The 14,501-nt window shown below is 29.8% G+C and overlaps 1 protein-coding gene across 3 annotated transcripts; it reads right to left on the bottom strand.

Moving 5' to 3' along the window:
- Window positions 1–723: 723 nt before the first annotated feature.
- Window positions 724–14,164, bottom strand: LOC136346683 (uncharacterized). Of its 3 annotated transcripts, XM_066296030.1 has the most exons (6): window positions 14,024–14,164; window positions 13,882–13,944; window positions 8,331–8,471; window positions 7,882–7,902; window positions 6,803–6,895; window positions 724–3,122 (listed from the first exon to the last, which is right to left on the bottom strand). In XM_066296030.1, the coding sequence occupies exons 1-6, from the start codon at window positions 14,079–14,081 to the stop codon at window positions 2,983–2,985; spliced, it is 516 nt and encodes a 171-aa protein (XP_066152127.1). In that variant the 5' UTR covers window positions 14,082–14,164; the 3' UTR covers window positions 724–2,982. The 3 variants fall into 3 exon arrangements, with proteins under 3 accessions (XP_066152127.1, XP_066152129.1, XP_066152128.1); XM_066296032.1 differs by lacking the exon at window positions 7,882–7,902; XM_066296031.1 differs by lacking the exons at window positions 13,882–13,944; window positions 14,024–14,164 and adding an exon at window positions 10,886–11,311.
- Window positions 14,165–14,501: the final 337 nt, after the last annotated feature.

The following is a 14,501-nucleotide window of genomic DNA, read 5'->3' as shown; positions in this document are numbered from 1 at the left end:
TTCAATCACCAGACCTGAACCTCATCGAACACTTTTTGTGTGTTGAAATTTTTGTATCGCCATAAAGACTTTCAAAAAGTATTTAATTTGATGTATCACTTAACCCCCCTTCCCTTTTAAGATTTTAGGGGTGGTTCATCCCCAGTTCAGGGGGTGAAGGCAATCACTGTAAATATCTAATAAAAAATCTTCCCCCTTCACACTGAAGTTGACGTGTCCGAGCCGTTTTGCATAACTCTTTTATCAACTGAGAAAACAGCTGTTTCGTTTTAGTTGGCGCACCCTGTATACACATCCTTTGTTGGCGTTTAGGGCAGAATTTACGCCAAGTTTAGAGGAATGTTAAGAGGGACCTATTCGAATTCAATTAACACAATTTTTATTACGATTAATACTTCTGCTAGAGAAGTGGACTCGAAATTATTTATTTCAACCAGTACCATGCATGCAAAAATGATTTATATACATTCCAAACCTAAGACTGTTGTTCTCTATAATTATTACAAAGCGAAATTCATCAATGACGGGACTTCATAATTTTATTTAAGGCGGTGATAGGAAAGTAAAAAACAGAGTCTCAAATGAATTTCATATTATCCCGAAACACGAAACAACGGAAGTTTAATGAAATCTAATGAGAATCTAATAAGCGAAATTGTTACCTACAAATGGTTTAAATCCATTAACAAGCAACCCAAATGATTAACAAAACAGTCATATATATAAAGAATAATACATTTATTTGATTTTCGTTAACCATACAGTCTCGATTAACTTATAATGTATCGTAAGTACCTACTATTTTACCACACTTTTAGTCCGGTATAGGTACATAATATACTCAAATAACATAGAATAACATAGGCCAAAATGCTAGAGTCTATATTTAAATCCAACAGCCCGGCGGTAATTAGCTAAGTCAATCCTCGAGATACAAATCCAGACTATAACATAATGGCTTAAATAACACATATTGAATATCACAATAATATAAACATTTATAATACCAAAAGAAAAATGGAGAAAATTGGCTTGCAAAGTAGATAGCGTATAAAGAACGCGGCTATATAAAATTTTCTCTGGGGTTTCTGAATCCATAAGTTAATTGTACGTATGAAATTTTATGTCGTGCCAGGAATTCCCCCCTTCATTTCATATATTTTTTTAATATTTAGGTTCTGTGATATGTAAACGAACAGCGCCAGTTAAAACGTTAAACTATTCGGAAGAAACCAGCTACACGGTCTAGTGTTGTTGTTAAAGGGAAGACCCAGCCAGCACGACGATAGTTCAACGAATCGACTTAAATAAGTGTCTTAAGCAATTTTTATTGAGATAATAGTTCAGTGCAATTCAAAAAATGCAGTCTTGTAATGGTAAAATCATTGACAGGGTAATTAGAGTTGCGAAAATAAAATCAGAACATAAGAGGAAAATAAAACTCGCCGCCTGAAAATGTACAAAAGAGAAACGTTTGCCTCCTTGCTTTTTGAAGATGTTATAATTACGATTAAATGGTATCTGTAGTTAAGCTCCTTTCATTTAATTTAAGTACGTTTATAAATACGTCTGAGTTTTTAGTGTAAAATCCACGCATGTTCATCTGCGTTTGACTTGTGACTTGATAAGTATGTCTCAATTCTGAAAGTCATTTCAATACCTCAATCCGTACAAGTGTAACAGAGATGCTTGGAATCCTTTCAACATGTAATACCGAAGCTTCATGCCAGAAAGAGTACTAAATCACTTTAATTGGTACAAACTAACTTAATCATCGCAAAACGGATTAATTAAGTTTAGATTTTTAGCATATGCCATCTTTTCAACTACTATCACTGTCTTTAATTATTGTCATATACGAAGACCACTTGGTGCGTGTTTTTAACATATCTAACTAAAGTAATACATCCTCACCAATTCTTTGCAAGGTTATCCTACTAACTGAATATTTCACTTTAGTTTCTTCAGTTCATCTCCTACCTAACCTAACCGACTAATAATAAATATCTCTGATATTTTTTCGCATATACTTATCATACAATTCGTATAAAATTACTTGTTGAAAGGAGACGTACATTGGCATGATAATATAGATAACCAAATAGTCGACTGTAAACTACTACCACAAAGAGGCAAAATCTGAACGTTTCAATACACCCCAACTCTCTGAAATTATTTTTGTTTAAAAAGTATAAAACATGAAACAACACTAAAAATAATTTAAAAAGACATTTTCGATTCAGTTGTTCCAATAAGTTGAATATAAAACTCTTAAAACGACATATTTTCTAGTCTAATTGTAATTTGAATAGATTAAATTTGAATATTTTTGTGTTTACGCTAAAATAGTTACACTGAATATGAAGTAAGCAATAAAATTACAAAATAGGAATTTGCAAGCAAATCCGAGGAAATTAAATACGAGAAGCTTTGTTTTGAAATGTGAGCCAAAGATATATAATAGATTTAACAATTAGCACATTAATAATGAATTAAAATCTATTTTCAGTACGCATTTTGATAACTTTCAAAAATGAACGGAACATAAGTCGAAATTTTACTAGTAAAATTTAGTTACAGCAAGGACACTGATGAAACAAACGCAGTTACGCACCTACAGAAAGTTATTTTACAGTCACTTTGTCTGAAATTGTTAAATTTTTTTTCATTTTTCTATTAATTTTTTCAATTATTTGCTTCATTTAGTTTCTTTTTTAATTCTCTACCTATTATAATATTCAATTGTAGCCACTGGAATGGCCGCAAAATAGATTTCTCCATTTCCATTTTACAACAGCCTTACCTCATATTCATTATACCTAATTATGCGTCAACACTGAAAACTGCCTAGAACTATTTCTTGGAAAACATAAATGAAAAAAAAAACAAAAACGAAAAAGAAAGTAAATTCTATTCCAAATAATTTTAATAGTTACATATTATACCTGCTTATCTATTCAGTAGTTAAGCAGAGAGGATCACTTAACTCTGGTAATGGGGGTTGTATGGAGCTTGTTTCCCGTAGACCTCAGTTTGGGGTACTGGAGGTGATCCTGGGCCCATGGACATTGCCACGTCGTATGGAGGTGGTTGATTTTGAAATCCTGGTTGCGGATGATATCCTTGAACAAATATGTCAATTTATGTGTTTCATACTGAACTGTGACTTTCGATGAAAAGGAACACTCAATAAGCGGCGAGAAACTGTAACGATGGATCATTAAAAAGTCATTTTAAATGTATGAATTCGATTTTTTTTTAAGGGAAAGCCATATTTGATTTTGTTTCTCAAATTCTACAACTCAACCACAATAATAACAACTGCTGACGGACGGTGTCTTTGGGTTCAAATTTCTTCACATTATTTTTCTCCTTTGCACATATGCTTCAAGCCTCTGTTCGTGCCAGAGGGAAAAGCACTAGAGGAGTATATATAGGTTGCAATTTGTATCTTCTCGTATATATCAAATTAAGGAGCACGTACATATTCAAGAGGGGGGGGAACGTAATATTCAAACAACAAAGATAGAAATATAATCTGCAGATCTTCTACAGATAGGACCAACGTCACAAAATTGATAATGGAAGCGTATACGGGTTGAGGAAAGATGGTGGTATGAATGTATGTGTTTGAACTGGTTATTTCTTACAATTCTTGCACAATCAGAGACAGGACAATATATGTTAATGATTTCAGTGAGTTCTATGTAACTATAAACAGTTTTTGTAGTTCTACTTTTCCTCTTCTGATGTTTAGTTTATAAATTAATAGTTCTTTATTTTCGTATTCCTTTGACTGCCTTTGTTATACTAACTTTTTTTATTTCAATACAAAAACGTAATTTCTGAAACGCCACTACTCATATTTTTTTGTGGGCCTTAAATTGATTTGATGCATACGATTTGTATGTATGACACACATGCAAAGATCCAAACTACAAACTATACCTTCACTTGCTAAAAAATAACGTTACATATTAGGTAACGTAATGTTACTACATATACAAAACTCTTCCCGTCACAAACAATTTTAGAGAGACTTTTCGTCAAAATAAACTAATTGGTCGCTTCTATTTTATGCAGTACCCTGCACTTATCATCAAATATCATTTTACACATTATAATAATTTTTATTTCGCTTTTTTCCATATTTTAGAAAGATTCATATTTAGTTATTTCAGGCTTAGGAGTTATCGTTTGTATTCCATTTAAAATAGTCATGCGGCTAGATGTTTGTTCCAACAAGTATCACAGAAACATAGTAATAAATATCAATGCAAGACAAGTAACAAATCGTTACAATTTATACAACTTGCACTTGTGCTGGCCTCTTGCAGACAAACTGAGTTGTTTTCTTCATAAAAGCTAAGAGAAAAGGAAGGTAATGAACATTTTAGGGACGTAGATTTAATATTATTTTAACATAGATCATTGAAATGAATCAATGCAGCAACCAATAAATTTATCAAACACAACTCCGTCTCCGTAATATTTATAATAACTACGGTTTTAAACTATTAAAACTAATAATATATCCACAAACTAGCACATCGAAAGTATAGCTTTAAGAGAGTTCTCAAATAATGTAATTTAAATAAGCTTTGATCTAAGATAAAACAAGTATCAATTAAGCTCAGAAAATAACCAAATTCATTGTTAATCAAAGATGTAAAAATATTAATATTTTTAGAACAGGAAACCATTTTATTATGCTTTTACGAATTAAGGAAGGATGAATAGCTAGCAGAAATGAGAATAATTTTGCTGAAACATATTTTTAACAGGAAATATATACGATATGATAAAACTGTGATGCTATTTGAGTGGCGATATAAAGTTATTTATGTCTTAAATTTATAATAAACTTTGTATCAAATGAAAGACTATTAATTTGCCTGAATAAACATTTTCGTGATATGAATTTGAGTGCTATAAACAAAGTTTATTCCCTAAAAATATAAAATAATTAGGAAACAATATGTGATTGTAAAATATGCAAACATATTATGCAATTATTTATATATGATTCTCCAACAAACAATCAAGAAGGGTGAACCTTTTTTCAATTCTTAGGTAATAAACGATTAATCTGATTATTTAAGTTAAATTCTTTAAAAGTATTTACAGGAAACAGGTGATTCAGAAGATGACTGGCCATTACAACTATTTTATGTTTAAAACCTTAGAACTCAAACTTAGAAAGTTTAAATTTGGAGCGAAGCTATATGAGAATAGAGTCGATTGATTGGCGTTCATGACGTTTATCTGGTACTTTCGGTTTAACTGGATATTACTACAACTTTTAATTTTTAAATGTGATGCTCTATGAATTTTTACTTTTTTGGAATTTATAGGTAATTTTTAGCCTAAAAATGTTTCAAATTTTTTTTTGCAAAAAAATTGAAACGCTCTTAGTATTTCGAAAATATTGTCAACAGCTTTCCGATTCTGCACGACTTTATGCGGAAGGGTTTCCACTTAGAAACCCTCTAAGTCGCTACTATTTTATAAAAATTAGCAAATAAAATGAAAACGGGAAATGCTGATGAAGAAATAAACTTTATTATCAGTGAAGACTAGGAAATCGATGTATTATTTATGGTAGAAGTTAATCAAAGTACATCAATTCGTGAGTTCTAGAATGCGAGATTAGCTATACGTCAGGGCGTCGAGTTTTGAAAAAACTTCTATATTCTTGTAGTTATCAACAAGTAATTAATTGAGATGTTCAAAATGACCACCTTGTTGTTCTTGGCAAGCAAAAGCATTTTGAACTCTTTTCCTCATAACATTGTCCAATTGACTTGGGGTAATATTATTTATCGCCCTACGACCTTTTTCTTCTAAATTCTACCCAATTATTAGAAGGTGTGGCGTAACTTGTGCTTTTATATAATTAAAAATATATATTTCTATATATAGAAATATTTTAATCTTTCGTTCTGTTATTTGAAAGTATTTTTTTCTAAATTTGAATGTTTTTAATGAATTAACAGTTCATTTCTAAACGAACACACGTTATGTTTGATATAAAAAAGTTTTGACAAAATAGTCTTTTAGAAAATCGCAATAAGCCACCATCTTGCCATTTGAAAAACGGAGCAAAAATGGGAAGAACCATTTTTCAGAATTTACATTGCTTATAAAACAAAAAATACTCAATAAAATGACAAATTAGAATTTATTTCATAATTTTGACCGAAAATTTGTGCCTAATACATATGCCTCACTGGCGTAGCTTAAAATGAAAAAATCACAAAAAAAATATATTTTTAAATGACTTATTTTTGGGCTAAAAATGACTCCAGACTTCAAACAAGTAAAAACTTTTAGGGCATTAGTTTTAAAAATCGAATATTGATATAATTTTCGATTAAACCGCCAGTGTTAGATAAACACCATTAATGTCAATCAACAGGCACTACTCTTATATAGCTTCCCTCCTTCTAAGTTTAAAAACAACGAAGTTATAAAAGCGAGCCAACTTCTTAAATCACCCGGTATGCCTTACTGACATTCGAACGATTAATTTAATCAGTTCAAATGCAGAATAATATCACATGGATACAAGGTTCCAATTTTCTTCTATTAAAATCTTGTTAATGGAACAAACTATTAACAAAATATAGCAGTTTACAGCATTTGAATTGTTGAATTTTATTCTATTGAAATTCCCTCCAACAATATGCATATTTTAATAGCTCTATGTAGAGTCCTCAGTTGCTAGTTTGTCATTGTAAATAAAATCCAAAATTAGGATGCCACCGCACCAAGATAATATTAAATAGTTTCAAAGTACTACCTGTTGGTGGGTATGGAGGTCCTACAGGACCTGGTGCTGGGGGATACGGCCCTGCATGCGGAGGAGGATAAGGTCCTGAGTGAGGAGAGAAACCTGCAATAATTAATATCATCTTTAACCACTGCCAGGTTACTATATACTGCTAAAAGCTTCCAAAAAGGAATGCCAGTTATCAAACAAACATATTTTGAAACAAAAATGTGATATAACTACCAAGCTACTGATGCAAAATTCTTATCTTATTCGGTAGAGTAAAAAGCGCATAAAAATAAGGATGAAATGTGATCATGCATGGCGTTGCAAATTGAACTTCCACTTCAAATAACGCATGCATTGAATGCCTAATCGCATTTTGCTCGTTCAAGAATACGATATCATTCAAGGTAAAAATTATTACAAATTGTAAAGATTGGCAGGCTAATCCCAACCTTTCTCATTCGAATTTTAAACTTATGTAGATGTAATTAAAATCTCACCAAAAGACACATCGTGAACGTTACGTAATTGTAATGACTTGAAAAATGGCGAAATTATTGCATTAAAATCGCTATAATTCATAATTAATGTATTATTAAAGCAACTTAAATTTAACCACGTACTTAAAATTTGCAAAGCATTAGTCTAAATATTATACTTACTTGCTTTATATAGTTGGAGTAAGACTCCATTTCTTTCAATTAAACATTAGTAATTAAATAAAGAGTCAAAAAAAAGGGGAAAAACCTATGTCCTATAAAATAAAAAATGCATTTGGCTTTGATTTTCTGTACCTGTATCATACCGAAGAATGGTAATACAATGTAACGTTTTTTGTATCTTCAATAAATCTCGCACGTACTAGCAATTCATTAATAGGGATAATTTTGATCTACTGCATAAGTGCAAATAATTGATTTACTCATTATATCAAATATTGACTAAGCTGCATTAAATAATCTCTATATAATAACATCAGGCAATTGAAAACTTGGGCAAGAAACTGAACACATACAAAGCTTAATAGAAATAAGTGCTTCAAATGCATGTTGACTTAAAGGCAAAAAGTGCAAAATGTATCCAAAATTACAATAATCACATACCCATTGATGGTGGGTAAAATCCTGAAAAAAAACAAACGTTTCTACTTATTTATATTTCTTCTTCTCTATATATTTAATACCTAATTGCATATATGCAGATAAAAAAAATATTTATTAAATAAGTACCCCGCTCTCCAGATTTAATTGCGTAAGATTAGATTAATACTTTTGAATCCTTTAACATAATATCAGATAAAACTGATCAATGAACTTGTGTTGCTCCAAAATAAAAGAATTTTTTTCAACAAAATATTGATAAAATGAGACCTGCAAAACTGTAATTTTGCATTGTGTGCAACAAGGAACATTTTCATTGTTCTCATTTTTACAGCTTTCTCAATATAATCCCTTGCTGAATATTCACTTAGGTTCTTATAAAAATACCTAGGCGTACAGTAACTTAAAAATCAAAATATAATTATCACTTTCTATTTTATGCAAAGTGTTACCTGGCTGTGGTTGTGGAACAGGCATTCCAGGCCCAGGCCCATAGTGGCCAGCACCTGCGTAACCACCAGGTGGTGGTCCTCCATGTACCGGATAAGGTTGAGGAACAGGTTGGGTAGTGGTAACCGTCACACTTGTACCATCTAATAATGAACAATAAGATGTCTTGTATTAGTATTGTTAAATGACATAAATAAATAAATCAAATGAAAATAACCTGTTGTGTCTTTTAATTGTTTAAAACAATAGATAATTTTCCCTATTCTAAAGGGTATACGGCAGATGACTTTATTTGTTTATTACTATTTAACTTATGTGATAACTGTATATATTAACATTATCGCAACTATGATTCACTAATATTCGTCATAAGGCTTATAAACGCCATCATTAAATAAAACTCCTTCATCACTATTAAACAATAGATAACAGATTAATTTGTACAAAACATATTCTTGATATTTCAACGTAGACTTGAAAATTTTTTAAACAGTTATCCTTTAAAATATCCTGTCGCTCCTATATGTATAGGGAATTAAATTTAAAGTAATTAAAGTAATAATATTAGTAAAAAACATAAACAAAGCAACTATCAAATCGTCATTAGTAAGTACTTTATGCTAAATATAAATTATAATTTTGTTTATTCCTTTTAAGATTTTGCTGTCACAGGTTGGAATAATTGCATTAATAAGATTAACAAAAGAATCGTGTTATAGGTAATACACATATACAGGGTGTCCATTAAACATACAGCAACAACTCATGGGGTTATTCCCTGGACTAATCGGCCTTTACTGCTCAGTACGGTCAATCATAATTACATCTAAATTTTCACGATTATTGTCGTTTATCTGTTGACATGATTTGTGTAAGTCCCTTATCAATGTCTTCTTAATACACTTTTGTACATATAGGTTACTTTTTCTAGGGTAACCAGATTTTGAACGATATGCTACAGTGTCTAGAATTTGATATTTCTTTAAACTTTTCAAAACTACAACTTCTGATATTCTTAAAGATTCTGCAATTATGCACTGTTTAAATCCTTGTCTATTTAACTCTATGACCTTGTTCTGCAAGTCTTCTGAGACATGAGTGTTTTTACTAATTTCTAACAATATGTTGCTGCAAGCAACACTAGTAGAGGTAAAGTAATGGCCTCAACAACAAACATTTGAAATAATTAACTTCCTTTACATACTTTTCACTGAGCCGTAAATAAGGAAATACTGATGAGAAAAGAATGTGTATGGTCCAAAGTAAAAACAGTTAAAAGTGTTTAGTACCCATCTTGATTTTTATGATGAATAACAATAATGTTCATTTTTTTATTATCCTGCTGAGTAAGTTTTAGGACCTTGCTTGAATAAAATGTAAAATGAAAATCTTTTGATACTTGTGCCTTCCATTATATCTATTAACCTAAATAAAATAAATAAAATACTACCTTATTGTAAGTTGTGGATAAGAGTTGTAATCAATTATCATAAAGAAATTTAAATTAGAATATATGTATTGTTAATTTTTCTATGATTTTATCAAGCTTTTTGCACTTTTCTAAATCCAGGTACTTATACCTTGTTTAACTTGATTTTTAAATACATACATTTTAGATACATCAATATTATCAAATAATAATATTTCTGTTCATGCCCAATCAAAATTTGAAGTCATGTGGTAACCATACAATGATAAATCAGATCATGAGTAACATAAAAGTTAAAAAAAGGTCAAAAGCACCACATCCAAGAACACAATCGCCCAGAAGTAACCAGGAGAAACATTTGTGATGGAGAAATGTTAATATTATTGTGTGTTTTTACTGGTTTAAACTTAATTTTTGAGAAGGTAAACATCAGAGAAATTTGAAATTAAAAATTAGGTTTTTAACATTGCTTTTAATATGAACAAATTTTTATGTTCCCTCCTCAGAGAGCTAAATTCTCTCTTTCAACAAATAAAACCAATAAGTAAGAAAATTTTCTCTGAAGGGTAGCTCAAGGTTGTCATGGAAAAATTTTACCAAAACCGCTAAGTTGTGCCAGATTTTAGTCATTGTTTTATGCAACAAATTGTTAAAAAATTTAATATATTGAGAAATTGTGACAAATGCAGATAACTGATAAATTGGATAGATGTGATTCAATTGATGAATACAATATAAATTAATAATAAAACCTACCAATTCTAAAAAGCTATAAACAAGTTTTGGGTCTTTCAAATAACTTTTAGGTTACCAAAAACCTATAATATTTGCCATCTTTCTCTCAAACTGATCTGAGTATATTTAATTTATTAACTGATGCATTTCAATAGGAAATTAAAAACCCTCTATGATTAATAGTCATATGAAGTTGTATAATCCCATCTCATGTTGGATTTAACTTGATTTTGATTTGAAGCCATGCTTAATGCTAACATGATGCAATTAGTCATACATATATGAGTCGAGCAACTTTCTGTAGGAACTTAATCATTTACTCTGTGACATAAACCAGATAAGTTTTCAAAAAATAATGAAATTAAAAATCACTACTTATGAAATAGTACTCACTTGCAGTTCTATACACTGTCCCATTTTGCCTTCTTCTACAACACCATCCACACAAGGAAAATATTATTATACAAATAACAACTATACATATTGGCACGACAATATCCATTTTATTTAACTACTAAGCTTGGAATGATAAATTTAAAGAATAAATCCTATCTTATCACAATGAATGAGAGTGCAAGTGTCCACATTAAAGGAGAAATCAATGGGCTGCCACACATTAGGATAGCAAGCTATTCGGGTGTAAGCACTAGAAATTAGTACTTATAATAACTAAAAGTAATATTATTTTAATATATTTTATTATGAAACACGCGAGAACTTTAGGGCAGATCCTAAAGATTAAGGACTGTGAACTATTCTGTACCCAGTAATAAAAGTAAACACTGCATCACATACCTTCACATTGCAAAGCAATAAAGCAGAAGTATGCATTGACACTTCGATTGACAATTGACAAGTGTTTCATAACTAGAGATGAGACCGCTGGAAAATTATTTAAGAGTCGACATTAACTACTCTCAGTGACGTACTGAAATTTTTCGTGTTTAAATTAAACTACAATAAATTTTATAAAATAACAAGAAGTAAGTATTACTGAATTATTTTTATTATTAAGTGCAAAAATGTGCACTACGTTTTTTAACACGCAACACACGGTTTTAGATGTTAAATTTATAACCCTATGTTGAGCTCTGTTGTATTACAGTTAGAACTATGAAAATTAGTACAAGTAAGATTTCCAATTTTAATTTCAATTCGTCAATTAGTTAAAAAAAAAGCTAAAACAAGTATTTCTTTTTCGAAATTCGGGGCTTTCCCCCTTCTCTATTTTAATAAATTTTTGTTGCCCAAGTAAATTGCACATTTCTTTAATGGTAAAATAAATTATTACATTTTTTTTATCTTGAAAATGGTAGGATTTAAACAAATAGAAAAACACAAAAAAGGAGACTTATTTTAATAATAAAGAGCAAAATGAATTACTAAAATAGATTATTTAAATTTATTTTCTGAAACGACAATAAGCTAATCAATGCAGCTAAGCAGTATACCAAAACGAATGCACGTTTTAAGTATTTTCAAATACTTTTGTGACCTTATTGACAAATTAAACTAAAACTTGAAGTCTTAGGTTATATTGTGTTAAGTTTTATAGCTGTAGCTCTAACAGAAGAGATCTCAACTTCGGGTAAAACATTTAGCATGTGAAACCCCATATTACATATTTAAAAAAATACGCTGTATACTATGTTTAATACTATACATAAAAACATTTTTACGCTTCTTTTCTATTTTTCAATATAAAAAAAGGAATAAAAAAACCTGCGCACGTATTTAGATTCTAAATTGGTATATGTACAAAATTTCAACTGAATATAGCAAAAGCTGAAGCTGTTAAATAAATCTTTTAAAAAATCTAAGGTTTAAACAGGTGATTGTGTTCTAGGTGATGCAGCTTTTTTATTAAAACTATTTTTCTTCAGTCATTTTTGAAAAAAAAGAAATCTCATTTTGAGGACAAAAATAAAATTGTCAGCTTTTGTGTTGAGTTTTGCAAGCAGCTTTACATTATTCTGACTGTCATTAGTTTTGTGTAGGTTTTGGTTTTTATAGTTATTTGATTTATAATCTGCACCTGATTGAACATGTTAATGAATGAAAAAAACTATCAGAAAATAAAAAAAACAATAGTGTTTTTAAAAATCTCAGGTGGGATTTTTTTATGGCTTATCACTGGTGAATTAAAAGACCGAAGGTTTTAAGAAAAAAAAGATCGCAAGAAGTATTAAAATTGCGCTTTTGATGCCTATATTTAAAACAAAGGTATTAATTTTTTGTTATAATGATAAATCATGAACCAGTAATTTTAACGCACAGTCAAAAAAAAGTTTTAACCCTCATGCTAACTTAACCTTTGCATATGAATTATTATTTAAATGAAAAATTTTAAAATGACAATCTCAATAAAAAGTCATAGTTAGAAACTGCAATGGAAATAATAATGGGACGGTTTTTTTATTTAAATTATTATTTTCTAAGCAGTATTTTCAATACCTTGTGTTTATAACTTCTCACAGAAGAGAACAAAAAAAACTACTGTTGCAAACATTGAAGAGTATGTCTTTAGTACCCATCGACACCTACATAATTTCTTTCAAATATTTAAGGATAATTTAACATAAATAAATGTTTATACAATATTTTAAAAGAAATACTCTGTATTATCATTATTGTTATTATTTCACAAGATTGCCAAGTGGAAAAAACACTTATGAAGTCTTATTTGCTGAAAAAGCATTTTCCCAATTGTGAATTCACCCTATTAGTATGATTAATTAGATATTTATAAAAAGTAAAAATAGGGCTTTCTAATAATTTTAAAAGAATTCTATAAGTTTTTGGATTTCAAGACATTCTTTGAAAAAACATTAAAGAACCTATTTTTTTTCCTTTTTATTCAATACTAACTATTATAGTTTAGAAAGTCCCAAAATAGTACAAGTATACTTCACACTTACTTTAATGTATCCCCAAAAAAATATTGATAAAAGTTTTATTCCATTATTAAGTACCAAGATTATAGCTTTGCTGTAGATAAAGGAAGAGATAAATCGTTTTTGCTAAGGACCGCAGTGATATCAGTAGGTCATTTCTGTTCATTACAGTTTGTTTTCAGTGCTTCCACTAACATTCAATCACAAGTATCGGCCACAGTAGATTTGTATCAGCAAAAGTATTGGCATACATAGATGGTAAAAATTGTTAATTTTTACTATTAGAAACTGAAATGCATCATATTTTTAATAATATGTAACATTTTTTGTTCAGGTATTGAAATCTACTGCACCATAGTTAGTTCTCAATGTTTAATAATATTGTTTCGATATTTCAGTATCCACATGGGTAGCTGAAGTAACTCTCTTTTCATCTCATTATTTTCTGTAGTTCAGACCCACCTCTTTAGGATATGGATATTAAAGCATACATACTTGTATAAGGACGTGATTGCGGTTGGTTGGGACTGCTATCCTTACAGCATAAACAGCACAATCCTAAAACAGCAAATCAATGTCATCCATTATTTTCCATGTGGCCAAGCATTCAGAAACTTTAATTGCAATTGTTTCTTACCTAAACATAAACCACATTCACAACAACACCGTAAAAGTTCACAACAATTATCATCCATTTTAAAAAAATAATACTTTAGCCCTAATCGGTTCTAGTGTTTAATTTTTAATGTTAAATGTTCTAAATAAACAATAACGTGATGGTGACTCAAGATATAGCAAGACCTTCAACTAATATTAGCAAGGTTGATGTGGCCTTTAATTTTTATTGCACATAGTAAATAAATTAGATATGAATGTCATCCTCATAAGCCGTTATCGTTGGTATTTTTTTTGTTTTAATTTGTATTATAAAAATTTGTTAATACTAATACTTTAAATTATTTTAAAAAAATGGTAATTGAGCGTATGGACCTCTAAATAGATCAGATCATACACAGAACTATAAAAGTTGAAATAATGAAATTGTAAAATGAAGCTTAAAAATGTAACCATACAACTAGATCTAGGCCCGACCAGAGCTAGGGCGTATTCACAAT

The sequence above is a fragment of the Euwallacea fornicatus genome, chromosome 24 (genome assembly GCF_040115645.1).
Source record: "Euwallacea fornicatus isolate EFF26 chromosome 24, ASM4011564v1, whole genome shotgun sequence".
Classification (NCBI taxonomy): domain Eukaryota; kingdom Metazoa; phylum Arthropoda; class Insecta; order Coleoptera; family Curculionidae; genus Euwallacea; species Euwallacea fornicatus.
The sequence above is the reverse complement of the archived record's forward strand: the minus strand, read 5'-3'. Positions and strand labels throughout refer to the sequence as shown.